The following is a 15932-nucleotide window of genomic DNA, read 5'->3' as shown; positions in this document are numbered from 1 at the left end:
TACCTGTTCCTTTCTCAAGCACATAAAATTGAAACTGGCAGAGAATGCTGGGCCCTTGGATAAGCAGAGAAAAACTCTATTTTAAATTAGAATGTAGCTGTAAAATAAAATGCATGTCCCCCAGCAGAGTTCAATTGCCTGCTTATGGTGTTAACTTCTTTATTGCATCAGCATTTCTTGTTTTTGTGGATAAAGATGAGTTGGGGCGTTCATCGCTTTAAGTTTTAATAAAGTACACCAGCAGCTACAGAAGCATATAGAAATAACTGGATCTACAAACTACAAAGCAGTGACAGCAAGCTTTTGGCTCCCCTTAGTGGTAACTCCCTGTTGTTACAAGAGATCAGATTTCACTGTAAGTGCTTCATGATCACTATGAATGTTAACAACTATTAGCTGGACCACCTAACATGAAGAAATGACTAGGACGACCGAGAATTTTTCATTTTTTAATTTTTTTTACAAGCACTGAAGTCTACACTAAACCCATCAGAACACGTTTAGCCATCTAATGCTGCAGATGTCACTTAAGCATGATTAAGCCAGAAGACTGTTCTCATCCCAACATGCAAAATAACACTAGTGACAAAAATGCTCTTAGGTGTATCTATGTGTACAATATGTTTAATCTTTAACCCCTGATTTGAATAATTTTCCAGAGATTAAAGAGACAGACAGCAATATACACTGATCTGCCACAATATTATGACCACTGACAGGTGAAAGGAATAAGATCAATCATCTTGCTTAATGCAATGTTCTCCTGGGAAACCTTGAGTCCCGACATTCATGTGGATGTTTGACACGTACTACCCACCTAAACATTGCAGGTCTAGCAACCCCCCACCCCTCCCTTGGTAACAGCAGGTTTTGATGCCAGTCGTCACCCTAAGCAGGACAATGCACCCCAACATACCACAAAAACTGCTCAGGAGTGGCCCGGATGAACACACGACAGAGCTAAGGTGTTCATCCAGGTTCCACACTCCCCAGATCCAAATCTTACTGAGCATCTGCAGGATGTGCTAGGATAAGCCTGATCTAGGTAGGTCCCACCCTGTAACCCACAGGACCCACAGAATTCACTGCCACCATCTTTGTGCCACAGGACATCCCCAGAGGTCCTGTGTCCATGCCCCACTGGGTCAGAGGAGTTTTAGCAGCATAAAGGAGACCAACACAATATTAGGCAGGTGGTCATAATGTTATGCCTGATTGGTGTATTTCATCATACAAAGCCTACTGTTCTCCAATTGATCTTCAAGCTTACGCTTGATTATTCCGAATGCTTTGTCCACTTGAAACTGAGACTTTTGGCCACTTTGTGACCAAACAGTACCAGTTACTGAATCTCAACCCAATGCTGCTCAGTGGCTACATCAGAAAGATTTGGGGGAAATATGTTATTGTGATTTTACTGACAGCTGTTTTAAATGTGATTTGGTTTGCACAAACATTTTCTATGTCATGCTTCAGTTCACTGAGTCATAGATTTAAAACATGTGATCTTACATTACCACATGAAACACCATAAAAAGTATATCTTTCAAAAAAGGAGGACAGCATGAATTAGAAAAATCACTGACAGGACTTTATAAATCCTGCCTTAATGCCAGTTAGGTAAAGTTGGCAATATCTTGCCAACTTTACCTAACTGTTAAAGCCTGCTATTTCAAGATGAATTGAGGCGAAATTGGAAATAAAATATGCACAAGATCACTGAGATGATCTAACAGTAAATGCAGCACAGTGCAACCACATATAGAATAGTTTCCTTGAATCAAGTTGTGGAAATGTGAGTGAAAAATTAAGGTGCTCAGTAAAATTCCAAAGAAATTCCAAAGCAAACACAAATGAAGCAGCTTAACAGCTGCTTCTTATGAGGAACCAAATCCAAATCGTTAACGAACTTTTTTTAAGGAGGCCAATAAATAATTAACACGCAATTGCCTGCTAGTTGACTTATTGCTGCGTTAAATCCAGACTGTCACAGGCTGCGGAGCTTCATTTTGAAGGTTGAGAGCGGACGCGCTTCTTGTTATTGAGGCTAGTTTGACATTGATTCTGACTGCTGCACCCAAACACGTTCATACTGCTGTCACTGCTGTTTACTTTAGTTGTCCAAATACCAATCCGACTAGACTCGGCTGGCTGGGTGAGTTTTCAGTAGTTGTGAACAGTTCATGGAACTGTAAAGAAGCAGGTTGTCAACAGGGTTGTCGTTTAGCTGCATAGTTAGCAAAGTAATCAACATTAGCTAGCTCTTCGATAGCCGTAGCTATGCCATGTAGCTACCGTCACTGCTAACGCCAACTTTAACCGACACGAAACACCTGAAATGTCACGCAGCTTTATACGTAACTTTGCTAATCTACAGGTCAGTCAAGACTCTTTACTCTGTAAGCTAAAGTTTCAGGTTTATTTACAAAGCTACCAACGGACCGCAAGCTAAAGCTAGCTGTGCCGCTAAGGGTATAGTGTAGCGATGCTTTAGAGCTAACAATAGTCTATAACAGAATTGTGACACTTGAAGGACTTCTGCAAGTTAACATTGTCGCTTTCTCCAGCCCCGTGTGCGTTATAATGTTTGTTATTGTATGTAATGTCGACTTGCGTTAGTTAAGCTGTATACAACAACTTCAATGGCATTCAGTCTTCTAAAATGTGCATCTAAATTAGGAACAGCAGTGCATCTTCGTGTAACCTTAGAGAAGTTAGATAGTGACAGTTGCAGTATTGACAGTTTAACCAATTTTATAGTAATCTGTAATTCTGAAATACTTGACAACTATATGAGACTGTGTGTTTGTGTGCATGTAGTTGCAGAAAACACAGCTATGTGCAGCTGTGTGCGGAGCTCCAGGGCTCTGTCCCCTGTCCTGCTCCCCAGGCTGCTGCTTCCCCAGACGGGGTTCAGAGTGGCCAGCAGGGGCCTCTGGACCTCCCCCCAATGTTTGGCTGTCAGCGGAGACTCCCAGCTGCTCCCTCTGCCCAGCCAGGCCCGGGTTGTGATCTGTGGAGGAGGTGTTGTGGGAACATCAGTGGCCTACCACCTGGCCAAACTAGGCTGGACTGATATTGTGCTACTTGAGCAGGGCAGGTGAGATAAACGTCTGTAACGTTTCACTTGTTGGGAATGTTGCAAGGTCTGCATGCATCAGCGTGGCCTTCCACTTAATGAGCTAAAGTTAAGCCTTATTTTGTCTTACTGACTTGGCCAAGAGAGAGACTGAGTACTGTAAAGGTCAGTCATTCCTGCTGTGATCACCCTGGACCGCTGGTATTAGTGTTAGGGTGGAGGCAGGTTGGAGAACATTACAGGGTCATAATGGATCTATAAAGAGAACTGTTCCATTATAAATTGTTTTGCTAATGCTACTGTATTCCAATCAGACTTGGTGCAGGAACAACCAGACTCTGTGCTGGCATTGTCAGCGTGGCCAAACCTATTTCCATTGAGTGTCAAATGGCCAACTACTCCAACAGTCTTTACCAGCAGCTGGAGGAGGAGACGGGGGTTAAAACAGGTCAGAAACTGTGTCGTAACTTTACTTATATTTACTTAACCACATGCTATTCATGAAGAGAAAGGTTTATTATATATATTGTAACTAATGTTATCATCTGTGTATTACCAGTAAATTACTGTACACAGTTCCTAAACACATATGGCCAAGTGCTCTTTTATTTATTTATTATTCTATTTAAGTACCTTGTGTCATTTTTTTCTCCCTAGTGTATAGCTTATAAAGTGTGTATAAAACACAGCATACTCTTCGTATTATATCTTAGTGCAGTAGTTTTTACAGCAATGCAGCTGAAACTCTTCCATTCTTCCATGAGGTGTACACTATTAGCCATTTTAAGTCCAATATATCATTTGTTGTTCTTTAGCATAACACTAACTGTATGTTTCTTTTTGTCTCTCAAAGTTAGAATCACCATGCTAATGTCCCCTTTATAATATGAGCACAGAGGAGGCTTGACTAGTTTGAGTCCCACTGAGCCAGTAATATGTGTTTTGGTGTATGTGTGCTATGTGTTGCAGGTTATGTGAAGACAGGGTCTTTGTGTCTGGCGCAAAATCAGGATCGCTTCATCTCCCTTAAGCGCTTGGCCTCAAGACTCAAGTAAGGCTGCAAGTTAATCTTTAGTAGAAATACCTTTGGCAGTCTCTACAGTTTGGCAGAGTCTTTGTGGGTATGGGAAGGAAATATAAACTTTGTGAATGAATGATGGCACCAGTGAGTTGCGCAAGCATATAAACAACACAAATGATCTGTTTACTTTTACTCAATGCTGTTGTTTATTTCTGGTACAAAATCAAATCTGCACTTGATTGAACTGTGCGGTCCTGTTTGCTGATCAAAAAGAGAAACTTTAACCTTTTGCTTCTTTCTCAGGGTAATGGGAATCAGCTGTAACATCATTAAACCTAAAGAGGTGGCCAAACTTCACCCTCTAGTTAACATTCACGACCTGGTGGGGGCGCTCCACCTACCTGGAGATGCTGTGGTGTCTCCACCTGAAGTTAACCATGCCCTGGCTGTGGCTGCTGCTGGACAAGGTAACTTAAACTCACCACTTTGCTTTGATAGCTATTTAATAGAAGATTTCAGACAAAGTGGTTGACGGGCAGCTCTAACCTTTTTACTGTTCTTGATTGTCATCTCCTCCCTGTGTCCTTCCTTTTCTAATATTTTTCTTCCTCTTCCTCTTCCTTCTCCTTTATTTACCTTTATTTCTTGCCCTGTCCAGGGGTTCAGATCCTGGAGCGAACCACTGTTCAGCAGGTTCTGGTAGAGAAGGGTCACGTCATGGCTGTGGAGACTGACCGTGGCTCCATTGAGTGTGAATATTTTGTCAACTGTGCTGGACAGGTAAACCTTAGAGTGGGATTATGTTATACAAGTTGTGGCAATTCCAAGTACCAGCTTAAGTTTGGGAATTTGTGAGGGAAAAATCTCTATTTCTGTGATAATATAATGTAGTGGTGGCGCAACGGTTAAGTCTCTGGACTATTAATCAGAAGGTCAGTGATTCAGAATTTCCCCTCATGGGATTAATAAGGAATAATAAAATAAAAAAAATAACATAAATGTTGGCCTGAGTAAACAGGCTGTGAGGACTTACAGGACAGGCTGCAGTGTTTCTTATAGGAAATTAGGTGTGTACCATTTCCTATGACTTTAATGGGATGAACTGTCAGTTTAGTGGGATTTGGTACATGGTGTATTAGTCCCTTGTTTTGAATTTAAGTCCCTACAATTGTGCATTTTAATTGGTGGGTCGGTACAGTCAAATTATCTAGGTGAAAGAAATTGATGTATTTCCGCTGTCTGTTTCTCCTCCAGTGGGCTTATGAGCTGGGCCAAGCTAGTGAGATCAAGGTTTCGGTTCCTCTTCATGGCTGCGAACACTTCTACCTCCTCACCAAACCTCTCCAAGAGCCACTTTCACCAAACACACCAGGTTTCATATCAAACACTCAGAAAACATAGCTTCTTTTGCCATAGATGTTAACACCAGTCACAGGCAGAGTGTTTTGCAAGTTACAAATAATATCTGTGACAGAGAAGATACTATTTTTGATTGTTTTCTTAGCAAAATGACTGATAGAGGAACTTATTTCACAGTATATTACTGCAACAGGCATCTCCCAACGTCTCCCCAAGTCTTTTCTTTCAGTCCTTTAGTCAGAAGACTAGACTCTTTTATATTTTGAAATTGATAATATGAAACATGGAAAATAAATATTGTTTAAGTTTTTTTTCATGTTACATGTTAAATGAGATTACAAACAAGACCAGAGAAGGTGGTTTATCTCGGAATGTTTCTGATCTACAGTGGTGGTCGATATGGACGGCAGGATATATGCACGGCCGTGGCAGGGAGGCCTTCTGTCAGGAGGCTTTGAGAAGAACCCTAAACCCATCTTCACTGAGGGCCGCAATCAGCTGGAGATCCAGAATATGCAGGAGGACTGGGATCACTTCGGTAAAGGAGGGTTGGATGAGAAAGAGGGAGGAGAGGTGGCTTTAAATTATTATTGTAAAAAGGAACAGTTGTGTGTTGGTGTTTCCTGGGCATTTTGCTGATAATAATTTTGGAATTTTTTCAGCAGCTCAATTTAATTAGAGAGAAAAAGACTGTCATCATCAAAACTCATTGAATCTTGGGTTCTAGTTTTAATGTCTCTGAAATAGTAATTTAATGTATGGAGTCACCATTTTAAACTTCTTTTCAGCTGTTGCTTGGAGATAAATTAATTAAAATAAGGCAAACAGATCACTCAACCCACTCAGATGTCAATAATGTAGAACAAATACAATGTGTATTTAGTGTCTTGAATAAGTAAAGTGAGAGAAGTCATTTATTGAAACATTTCCTGTTGCATCTGCAAAAGAAACTCACTTACAGTGCAAGCGCATTTTTTATTTTTTTGATGAGGGAAGAAATTAGAATTGAGGTGTAATATTCTGCAGTACTGATAAAATATGTAGCAGCAGTTACAGAGCACATCTTATAATGTCATAGTTTTGTAGTAAGACTGTCTATTTTTAGGCCACTCTCTTTTTGGCCGACGCAAGTGGTATTGACCCTGCACACCTCTCTGCACACATGTAAACACATACGCACCTGTCTTTTGGCCATGGAGTTTTTTTCATACAGCTTGACAGACTGTCACAAGCCAACCCTGAATGACACTGATGTGCAGGCCTAGCTGACCTCTGTCACAGGTTGCTTTGCAGTTCCAACTATTTTTCACACATTCATTGTTTTAGATTCTAAAAGCTGTGCTAAAAATAAATTGTCTATCCTTAGTGCATATGAAAGAAAATATTTGACTGAACCCCAGTTCGCTGCAACAATTAGTCAATGAATCAGTCTGAGGATTATTTTTCTGTCTGACAGAAAAATAATCAGTATTTATTAGTTTATCTTTTATTAAAATAATTAAAAATAAATAAATGGGAAAGAAATCTGTCATTACAGCTTGTGATAATTTGCTGCTCCTTTTTTTCATTTGTATTAAACTGAGTTTCTTCAGATTTTTGAGTGTTAAAACACTTGAAGATGTTGCCTTGGCTTTTGGAAGTTAACAATTTATAAAGCAAATGATGAATTTATTTTACAAGAAAGTATATCAGCAGATCAATTCATAATTTAAAAAATATTTATTTGTAGCCCTAGTGAAGTCTTAAAAGTTTGCCCTTTTATCGTGTTGGGTCACAGGTCAGCTGTTAGGTCAAGAAAACAGTTATAGCTGTTATGTTTTGCATTTTGATATCAGTGAGTGATAGAAGAGTAGAGTCCATCACATCTTTCACATTTTTACGTGTTTGCTACTGAGTCAGCTTTTATGTTGGAATAACATACTGTAGTGTTGATGGAACAACATGGGAAAAGGGTGCAGTTCTTGCTTTAAATGGCTTTTGGTAGGTGGGGGTTTTGCAAAAGGCAATTAAAAGCAAAGTCAGGTGTTTTTGTTTCTCAGCAGTGTAGGAGGCTGTAGTGAATGACAAGAGTACAAGTAGCAGCATTTATTTATTTTTTTTGTGGAGGAAAGCTGAATTGTGGTGTGGTTTGTTCATGTTAATTACTGCATATAATAGCATTCAAAATGCTATACATGGATGTGGAGGTACTATGTACCTTTTAGAGCATCTCTCAATAGAGAATGTGTAGCAACCTGTTTTCTTCTACCTTCAGAGCCAATGCTCAGTGCCCTGCTGAGGAGAATGCCAGGTCTTGAGTCAGCTGAGATCCATCAGTTGGTCAACTGTCCGGAGTCCTTCACCCCTGACATGCGCTGTCTGATGGGGGAGACACCGGGTGTGTCAGGCTACTATGTGCTTGCAGGCATGAACTCCTCGGGCCTGGCCTTCGCAGGAGGAGCTGGCAAGTAAGTGTGACTCAAAGTGTATTTTGCCTACAGCACACATCAGGAAAAACATTACCAGATGGTTTAGAAAGCTAGACTGCACTTTATTTTTCACCTGAATACATTATTTAGAAGGTTGACATAAAATCATTCAGGCACAATTCATTAATTGTAATGATCAGCACTGAACATGCTTTGATTGCATTACAATGAAAAATAAATGACCCATTGTGTGGTTTGGTATTCAGGTACCTGGCAGAGTGGATGTCCTATGGCTACCCCACTGCCAATGTCTGGCCACTGGACATAAAACGCTTTGGCAACTTGCAGAGCAGTCGAACTTTCCTGCGACACAGAGTGATGGAAGTCATGCGTGAGTAGTGAAGTGTTTACAGATGATATGGTGGGTGATGAGTCAATACTTTCAACAAGACAAATGCTATACGGTCATCTGGGCCTCAATGTACTGTTTAAATAGAAAATAAATGATGAATAACATCGAAAAGAAAAATACTGAAAACCGCTGTTCAACTCTCTTATATGCTACAGGTGACAGGTGCTTACAGTGATGTGTAGTGTCTTTCCCTGCATTGTTCTAGAGTCTGTTATTTAAATGTGTGTTTTTCCTTGTCCAGCACTGCTGTATGAACTGAAGGTTCCTCGGTGGGACTTTCAGACTGGGCGTCAGCTGAGGACCAGTCCTCTGTATGACCGTCTGGACACCCAGGGGGCTCGATGGATGGAGAAACATGGATTTGAAAGGCCCAAATATTTTGTTCCTCCAGGAAAAGGTATGGTTCACTGAGCAGCAACACAATATTCTTTTTGTTTGAAGGCATCAGTGAGCCTGAAGAATGAAAAATGTTTAATTAAAGTCATTAATAACACAGTTTTCAAATGCAGTGAAAGTCTGCAACTGATGCAATTCATTGTATGCTCAGGTCACACTTTAAAATTCTTGGTAATGTCTGTTACAATCATTTCCTACTGTGGCTCATTAGAAGTTGAGTTTTTTTTATAATTAAACAAACAGAAATGATGTTTGTCTTGATTGTCTGATAAATTGTTTCCCCTGATGGAAAAGTCTACAAATGAGTGAAATGCTGTTCAGTTTAAACCCTTTATATGTTTTGGCACTTTTGTCACATTAATATCAGTGACTTGTTTTCCTCTGATTTCCCAAAATTTCTATAAATAAGCTGGCTTTTATGACTTTCATCAAGCAGGTGATTTCACAAAAAAATTGTACTCTATTTTGTTATTGTTTGAAATCAGAAATTTCAAGTCTGAAATTCTGAAACAAGCAGAGGTTTCAAGGGATTTCCAGAGCTATTTGCAGATTTGACAATAGGCAGTGGAAAATTGTCCAGTGAATGAAATGACCTGGTTTCATTGATTTGTTTATCTTTGCAGATCTGCTATCTCTGGACCAGAGTAAAACCTTCTACAAGCCAGACTGGTTTGACATTGTTGGAGCAGAAGTGAAATGCTGCAAAGAGGCGGTCTGTGTCATTGACATGTCCTCCTTCACCAAATTTGAACTGACTGTGAGTCATGATGCACTATGGACAGCTTATAATTAACACTGGGTTACATAGAGCAAAAGCTGCACTACCCTCTGTGGATTCAGACTTATGAGTTTGAAAGGTTCATCTGGTCTCTCCCAGTCAGTGATGACAGCATGTGTTATCCATCAGTTTTGTGTCTATTTGTACTAAAACAATAAAACATTTTTGATTTTATGCAATTCTTTGTCATCTGGCAACCACTGATGCAGCAGGAATGTATTCATTCCTTTTAAAGGAATGATTAGTAATTAATCCTCTGTGTTTAAGTGATTTAAATTTAATCTTGTGGTCTGTCCTAATGCCTCAGTCAACAGGGGACCAGGCTTTGGAGCTGCTGCAACACCTGTGTGCCAATGACCTAGATGTTCCTGTTGGACACATCGTCCACACTGGCATGCTGAATGAGAGGGGAGGCTATGAGAACGACTGCAGTGTGGTTCGCCTCAGCAAGAACAGGTTTGAAACACCTGTACAATATTACTGCAGACATTTAGTTTCTAATGACTCTTTAAAATAACTCACATTTTTCTTGGCTCTCCAGCTTCTTCATCGTCTCTCCGACTGACCAGCAGGTCCACTGTTGGTCCTGGATAAAGAAACACATGCCCAATGACCCACACCTCCACCTAGAGGATGTCAGTTGGAAGTACACAGGTAAGCACACAGCGCCATTACTGAGCTCCAGCAGAGATGTCACCCTCTAATGTCCACACAGCATTTAAGGGTGGAAGCCAAGCACAAAAAATACACCCACTCTCTCAGCAAAATCAGACACCAAGGGGACCACGTGAACGGGAGTCTGGTTAATTACATGTCCAAAGTGTGATTTGTATAATTGTAACTAGTAACACTGGGCCTACATTCTGTTTACATACCAAATAAAACATCAACTAAGGGTATCTCAGTGTCTCAGGCCTATTTTTTAGGAACTTGTAGGGTGAAAATACCTAAGTGTTGTTTTGGTTATAACTCTGATGTTTTACCCATAGCTTTAAATCTAATTGGACCACGTGCAATGGATGTTCTGGCTGAGCTGTCATATGTTTCCATGACCCCTGACCACTTCCCCTCCATGTTCTGTAAGGTAGGAAAGGCTAGCTGCAACAAAGTCGACGGCTGACTTTTGTTCTTTGTTTGTCCTTCTCCTCACATTGCCAAGAGCAGTAACTGACCATGTCTGTGTGTGTTTACAGGAGATGAGTGTGGGCTATGCCAATGGGATCAGAGTGATGAGTATGACCCACACTGGAGAACCAGGTTTCATGCTCTACATCCCAATAGAGGTACAGCCTGCACACACACAAATTAGCCTAGTCACTATTCCACAGGATGGTTGCTAACATCGTTCCTAACCCTAGAATGCATACCTTTGGTTGTTAACAACTCTGAACTACATGCTGTTGTTCATTCATATTTTTAATTCAACTCCCTGCTGTTCCTCAAACTATTTGTCATCAACAATGTATTAGCGTGAAAATATCAAATGATAAAATATGTATTTAAAGAACGTATAAGTGTGAGATAATCTTTATTTTTAATAACAGTATGCTGAACGGAAATAATGCAGGGAATTTTTGTCATTTTTAATGGTGTCTCGCTGTACCAAAGCTTAAGCTTTTACACATGATGCAGAACTGTGTCTCTTTGTATTATTGTCATCATAATATGATACCGCTGCAGCTGGGTTTAGTTCAGAACAGCATTGTCTTTAATATTGGAGAGTTTTAGTGACTCTGTGACTCAGTGATAGCTGCTCTGCAAATGAAGGTGTACCAGCCTGCTTATTATGAGGAATCAATTTTTGTATCATTCATGAATCACTTCATTTAAAAGCAGAAACAGTGCATGAGAATGGATAAGCAGTCAAAATATGTCAAGCTGAGATCCTGACAGAAGTTAAGGCTAATGAGGGAGTCGCATAGAATTGCCCCAACTACCTCTACCTTGCTATAAGTGGAAAGGTATGTTGTTTTCCAGGATATACAATTTGGGAAGCCGGAGGATGTGGGGTGAATGAAAAGAGGTGCCTAAAAGTCTAAAAGTCATTCAGATTGTCCAGCATGTAACATGGGTATGTTCTTCATCTCCTGACAGTACGCGCTGCATGTGTACAACGAAGTCATGTCAGTGGGTCAGAAGTATGGCATTCGGAATGCAGGGTACTACGCACTGAGGAGCCTACGCATAGAGAAATTCTTTGCCTTCTGGGGGCAGGACCTCGACGCCTTCACAACCCCGCTGGAGTGTGGACGAGAGTTCAGGGTCAAGTTTGACAAGGTGTGTTGCCTGTTCAGCTTTGTAACCACATAAAATCTGATCTCAACCTGGATGGAGACGTAACATGATGATTTTGGTGAAGCGGCACTTCAGCAATGTTGGTGCATCATATTCCAGTCTGATCCATTTTCACACAATGGCTCCCAATCAAATGTAAATAGAAAATGCTTTGTCTAAATTTATACTTTATCTTTCTTGCTTTAAAATGGTTGGAAGATGAGAGAGGAATATTAGGATAATAATATGTACAACACCATCTGCTTTGCAAAAAAACCCCTTCAACATCTGGGTTGTAGTCTCTGCCAGCAAGTGGAGAAGTCACCAGGCTACACCTGCAGGCACAACAGGTGGCACTGTAAGCCAACCATGGTAAACTTTACTTTAAGTCTCATTTTGAAAACATGGAAACATCAGGTGTGCTGCTGCTTTCAGCCATAATGTCACAGCGCAGTATTAATGAACAGACAGTTTAACACTGGCTTCACAGACTGTTTTCAGATGAGCTCTCTTGAGCTTTTAGAAAAATGTGTGAAATTGAAAGGCATTTTTTCCTGTTCTTCTGTATTCAGCCTAATAGAGCTATCCAGTATAAGCCCATGCTCCACAGCTGGTGCTTCCTTTTATTCATCTTTGACTTCTCATCCTCTCTCCTATCTTCCATTTTCCATCAGGACACAGATTTTCTTGGTCGCGAGGCATTGCTGCAGCAGCGCCAGGACGGTGCATCTCGACGGTTCGTCATGCTGGTTCTAGATGACCACGACACTGAGCTGGACCTGTGGCCATGGTGGGGTGAGCCCATCTACCGTAACAGTCTGCTGGCTGGGACGACTACCAGCAGCGCCTACAGCTACACTCTGGAGCGCCATGTCTGCCTGGGCTTCGTGTCTCCACCTCCAAGCCCCGAGGGGCTTCCCACACCCATCACTCCTGACTTCATCAACCGTGGGGACTACGAGGTCGACATCGCTGGCCAGCGTTACCCAGCCAAAGCCAAACTCTACCCCTTCAGCTCACTCTTCACCCAACAAAAGCGCCGCAAGGACGACATGGAGCTCAGCAACCTCCAGGGGAAGTGATGCACAGTACAAGAAAACCTTCCTCGTGACACTCCTTCAGCTCACCAAATCCACTCCTGCTCTTACCTCGCAGTGCCAACATTTCTTTCCTGTTATTGCTCCTAATGAGAGGGCTGTATGCACAATCACTCGTCTCACTAATATTTAATTTCCATGTTGCATCTCCCTCTTTCAAAGTGCAATATTTAAGATTCACCAAATGCTTGAATTATATCAAATACAGAGCTCCTTTCTCTTTATATTCTGCAGTTGTTTTCCAGCTGTGCCCTGCTTCACCTTCAAACACAGTCCACATAGTCTCATGGCTGCTTTACTGACAGTCCATGGTCAAGTGCCTTTGTCAAGGCAAGATCAACACTAGCTGTTGAGGACTACTTACTTTGTTCACTTTAACGCATCCAGGAGGAATTTTAACAGGCAATCTTCTGCATTTGTGTTCTGGACATTGTAAAGCTTCCATGCTGCACTGCACACTCCACTGTCTGGATGAATCAAAGAACCTTCATTACTGATGTGCAGATGCTTACACAGTCAGTGTAGTTGTTGACTGTTGTCAGTCTACAAACTGTAAGTTTGCTGCTGTACAGAATATGAGCGATGTGATGGAAAGAATGATGTGGCTAATTCAGATATTTTATACTTCCCACTACTTTATACCTGACTGCGAAGGAAAACATCCTTTTCAGGCAAGGGAGAAAGGTCCAGAGAGCATCAAGAAGCCTGAAATAATTAGTATACCTGTGTTGTGTGTGACGCCAATCACTCCTCTTCCAGTCGTGTTTAAAAGGCTTCCCAGGCTTTCCCAAAAGCCCCAAAGTAAAGCAAAACAGCTTGTTTTTCCCTCGGAAATGTCTTCATCACCATTTGTAAGCTGCTCTTGTGTTTTTGCTGTGTGTGGAGCTCGTGGTAATGTATTTACAGTAATATAACCTGACCTGTTATTTATGTTTTGTGGTCGTTTTGAGATATCGTTGCACTTTTGATGCTCAAGTTTAGTTTTACTAATATTTTGTTGAATGTGTGGCTGATGGTAGGTGAACTATAGTGAGGGAAAATAGGAAGGGAGAGGAAATCTGCAACTGGAGATGTAATCCCTGACTTTTTTGGAGTCCATGATATCTTACATTGGTTATTTGAGCCTGTTTGATCCAGAGTTTAGATGTTTGTGTAAAGAAAGAACTTGACTCCGATTTGAAATAAAACTATGTATTTTTGTATAGCTAGTGTGTATAAAATCTCTATTTTCAGTACTGCACTTTTTTCTATATCAGTTCTGAGTGACATCAGCTACATTAATTATTAGTTAACTCCTGCAGCTGTTCTCCTGCTCGTGCATCATTTCAAGCATTTTCCAGATTTTCCTGCACATGTAAATAACAATTATCAGCAGCAACAGGTGCATGAATGTACATCTTAAAGTAATTTTTCTATCCTGCCACATTCAGAGGTCTGGCAGAGCTACAGAGCAGCAGGTCTGGAGCTGGAAGGTATTTAGTGTCACTCAAAGACACTTTGGCAACAGTGCAGATATGAAAAGTAAAGGTCAGTTACAGAGACAGATGAAAGTTAACTTCCTCACACTTGTGAAGTAGTCCACACCTATTTATTTAGCATGTTTCTAATAATCAATGCTAAATCTGAGAGAAGATTGATTGCAAGATTTTGTCATTTCCTGTAGTTATTAGTATATTTTGATAAATTGCACTATATGAATGCAGATCACTTAGTCAGTCTCACTCCTAGTTGTAATTTAAAAAAATGTTTTAAGTGACTACGTTTGGTGGAGAGTAGAAAATGAAATGTGGTTATTGTTCTCAGTTTCTTTGTAATTTATGTGGTTGGAAAATGACAGATTTGTTCTTCCAATTATTTGCTGTTTTAATACAAGATATATTTACCAGCTTTTTGGAAAATCCTTTTGAACTCCATACCCTTAGCAGATGGTTTGTCTGAAGCACTTTTACCTCTGAGAGCTAAATAGCGTGTCTTTCAGTTTGGATATTGCAGCTGCCATGTGGACGCAGCAAAACTATAGAAAGCCTCATCAACATCTCTGGCTTGTACTACATAAGCGTACAGATTTAGTGTACAGATCACATTGTCGAGGAGCCAGTCTTAACAGCAGGACAGTAAAAGTGCAATTGTGTTAATTTTACAGCATGACTGCTACTGTGTTTAAATAGATGCAGTACAGTGGCTATGAGTCTACCACTCAGACGTTGCTAGTAAAGGGCTAACTTTCTTCATGTCATCTTTGTGAAAAGGTGTTAATATCAAATGAAGCAACTGTATTGTGAGAGGCAGCATTTGGAGTCTTTGTATCACAGCAGTCTGGATTTAGTCAGTTTCAGTTTTGTTACTGTATAGCCCATGAAGTCTGATGTCTGAAGCACAGTGCCCAGTTTATGTGGGACCACATTTTAGACTTTTCATTTCTACAATTTAGGGTCACTTTTCTCCTGTCATTATCATATCAATAAGGTTGTGTTAAAGTTATGATACATTTCTAAAAGAGCAGTAGATTCTGTGTGAAGACTTCATAAACATGATCACATGACCTTGTTAGTCATTTCAGTTGTTGGAATTTATTTTATCTGTCCACTAACTTCATAGAAACTTGTGTGGTAAAAAGGGAAGCGGTCACAATTATTTGATCTAATTGAAGGCCATCTGTATGGGGTCACAGGCTTTCTAGACAAGTCTGAAACTGGAATTTCACTATTTATCTGCAGTTCAAAGGTTTAAAAATGTCACAATTTAAATATCTCATCCAAAAGGTTTTAAAACATACAGTAAGACATACAAAATGGGAGTCTGTCTCAGTATTCAGACACAAAGGCACTCTAACTGGATAGTGGTTTAGTGCATGCTTGTTTCCATTTTAACACTTCTTATACTGATCTGTCAATGGCAACTTTTCCCGCAGAGCTTTACATGGACGTATGTATACCATGTTAAAGAGATGTTTGGCTGTCTAATGTGCTGAAATTAAAATATATAAAGAGAACTTTGTTCATACAAGAAGTTGATCTTGCTTAATGTGTTCACTCCAGACATGTGCAAGTTCAGTGATGTAGTAAAGTCAGGATCAAGGGTGCAAACCCCATGGCTACCACCTAAGTA

At 40.5% G+C, this 15932-nt stretch overlaps 1 protein-coding gene across 2 annotated transcripts; it reads left to right on the top strand.

Annotated features, from left to right (window-relative positions):
• Window positions 1–2002: 2002 nt before the first annotated feature.
• On the top strand, window positions 2003–14709 carry pdpr (pyruvate dehydrogenase phosphatase regulatory subunit). 2 transcript variants are annotated; one of them, XM_023297347.3, is made up of 18 exons: window positions 2003–2155; window positions 2821–3100; window positions 3394–3527; window positions 4049–4130; window positions 4404–4567; window positions 4759–4880; window positions 5355–5472; window positions 5848–5997; window positions 7714–7906; window positions 8134–8258; window positions 8521–8676; window positions 9299–9432; window positions 9761–9909; window positions 9995–10107; window positions 10443–10537; window positions 10647–10736; window positions 11548–11730; window positions 12402–14709. In XM_023297347.3, exons 2-18 carry the CDS (start codon window positions 2838–2840, stop codon window positions 12807–12809), a joined length of 2679 nt encoding a protein of 892 aa, XP_023153115.1. In that variant the 5' UTR covers window positions 2003–2155; window positions 2821–2837; the 3' UTR covers window positions 12810–14709. The 2 variants fall into 2 exon arrangements, with proteins under 2 accessions (XP_023153115.1, XP_035798397.1); XM_035942504.2 differs by lacking the exon at window positions 2003–2155 and adding an exon at window positions 2207–2377.
• Window positions 14710–15932: the final 1223 nt, after the last annotated feature.

The sequence above is a fragment of the Amphiprion ocellaris genome, chromosome 1 (genome assembly GCF_022539595.1).
Source record: "Amphiprion ocellaris isolate individual 3 ecotype Okinawa chromosome 1, ASM2253959v1, whole genome shotgun sequence".
Classification (NCBI taxonomy): Eukaryota; Metazoa; Chordata; class Actinopteri; family Pomacentridae; genus Amphiprion; species Amphiprion ocellaris.
Note: the sequence above shows the minus strand (reverse complement) of the source record. Positions and strands in the feature narration are given on the sequence as shown.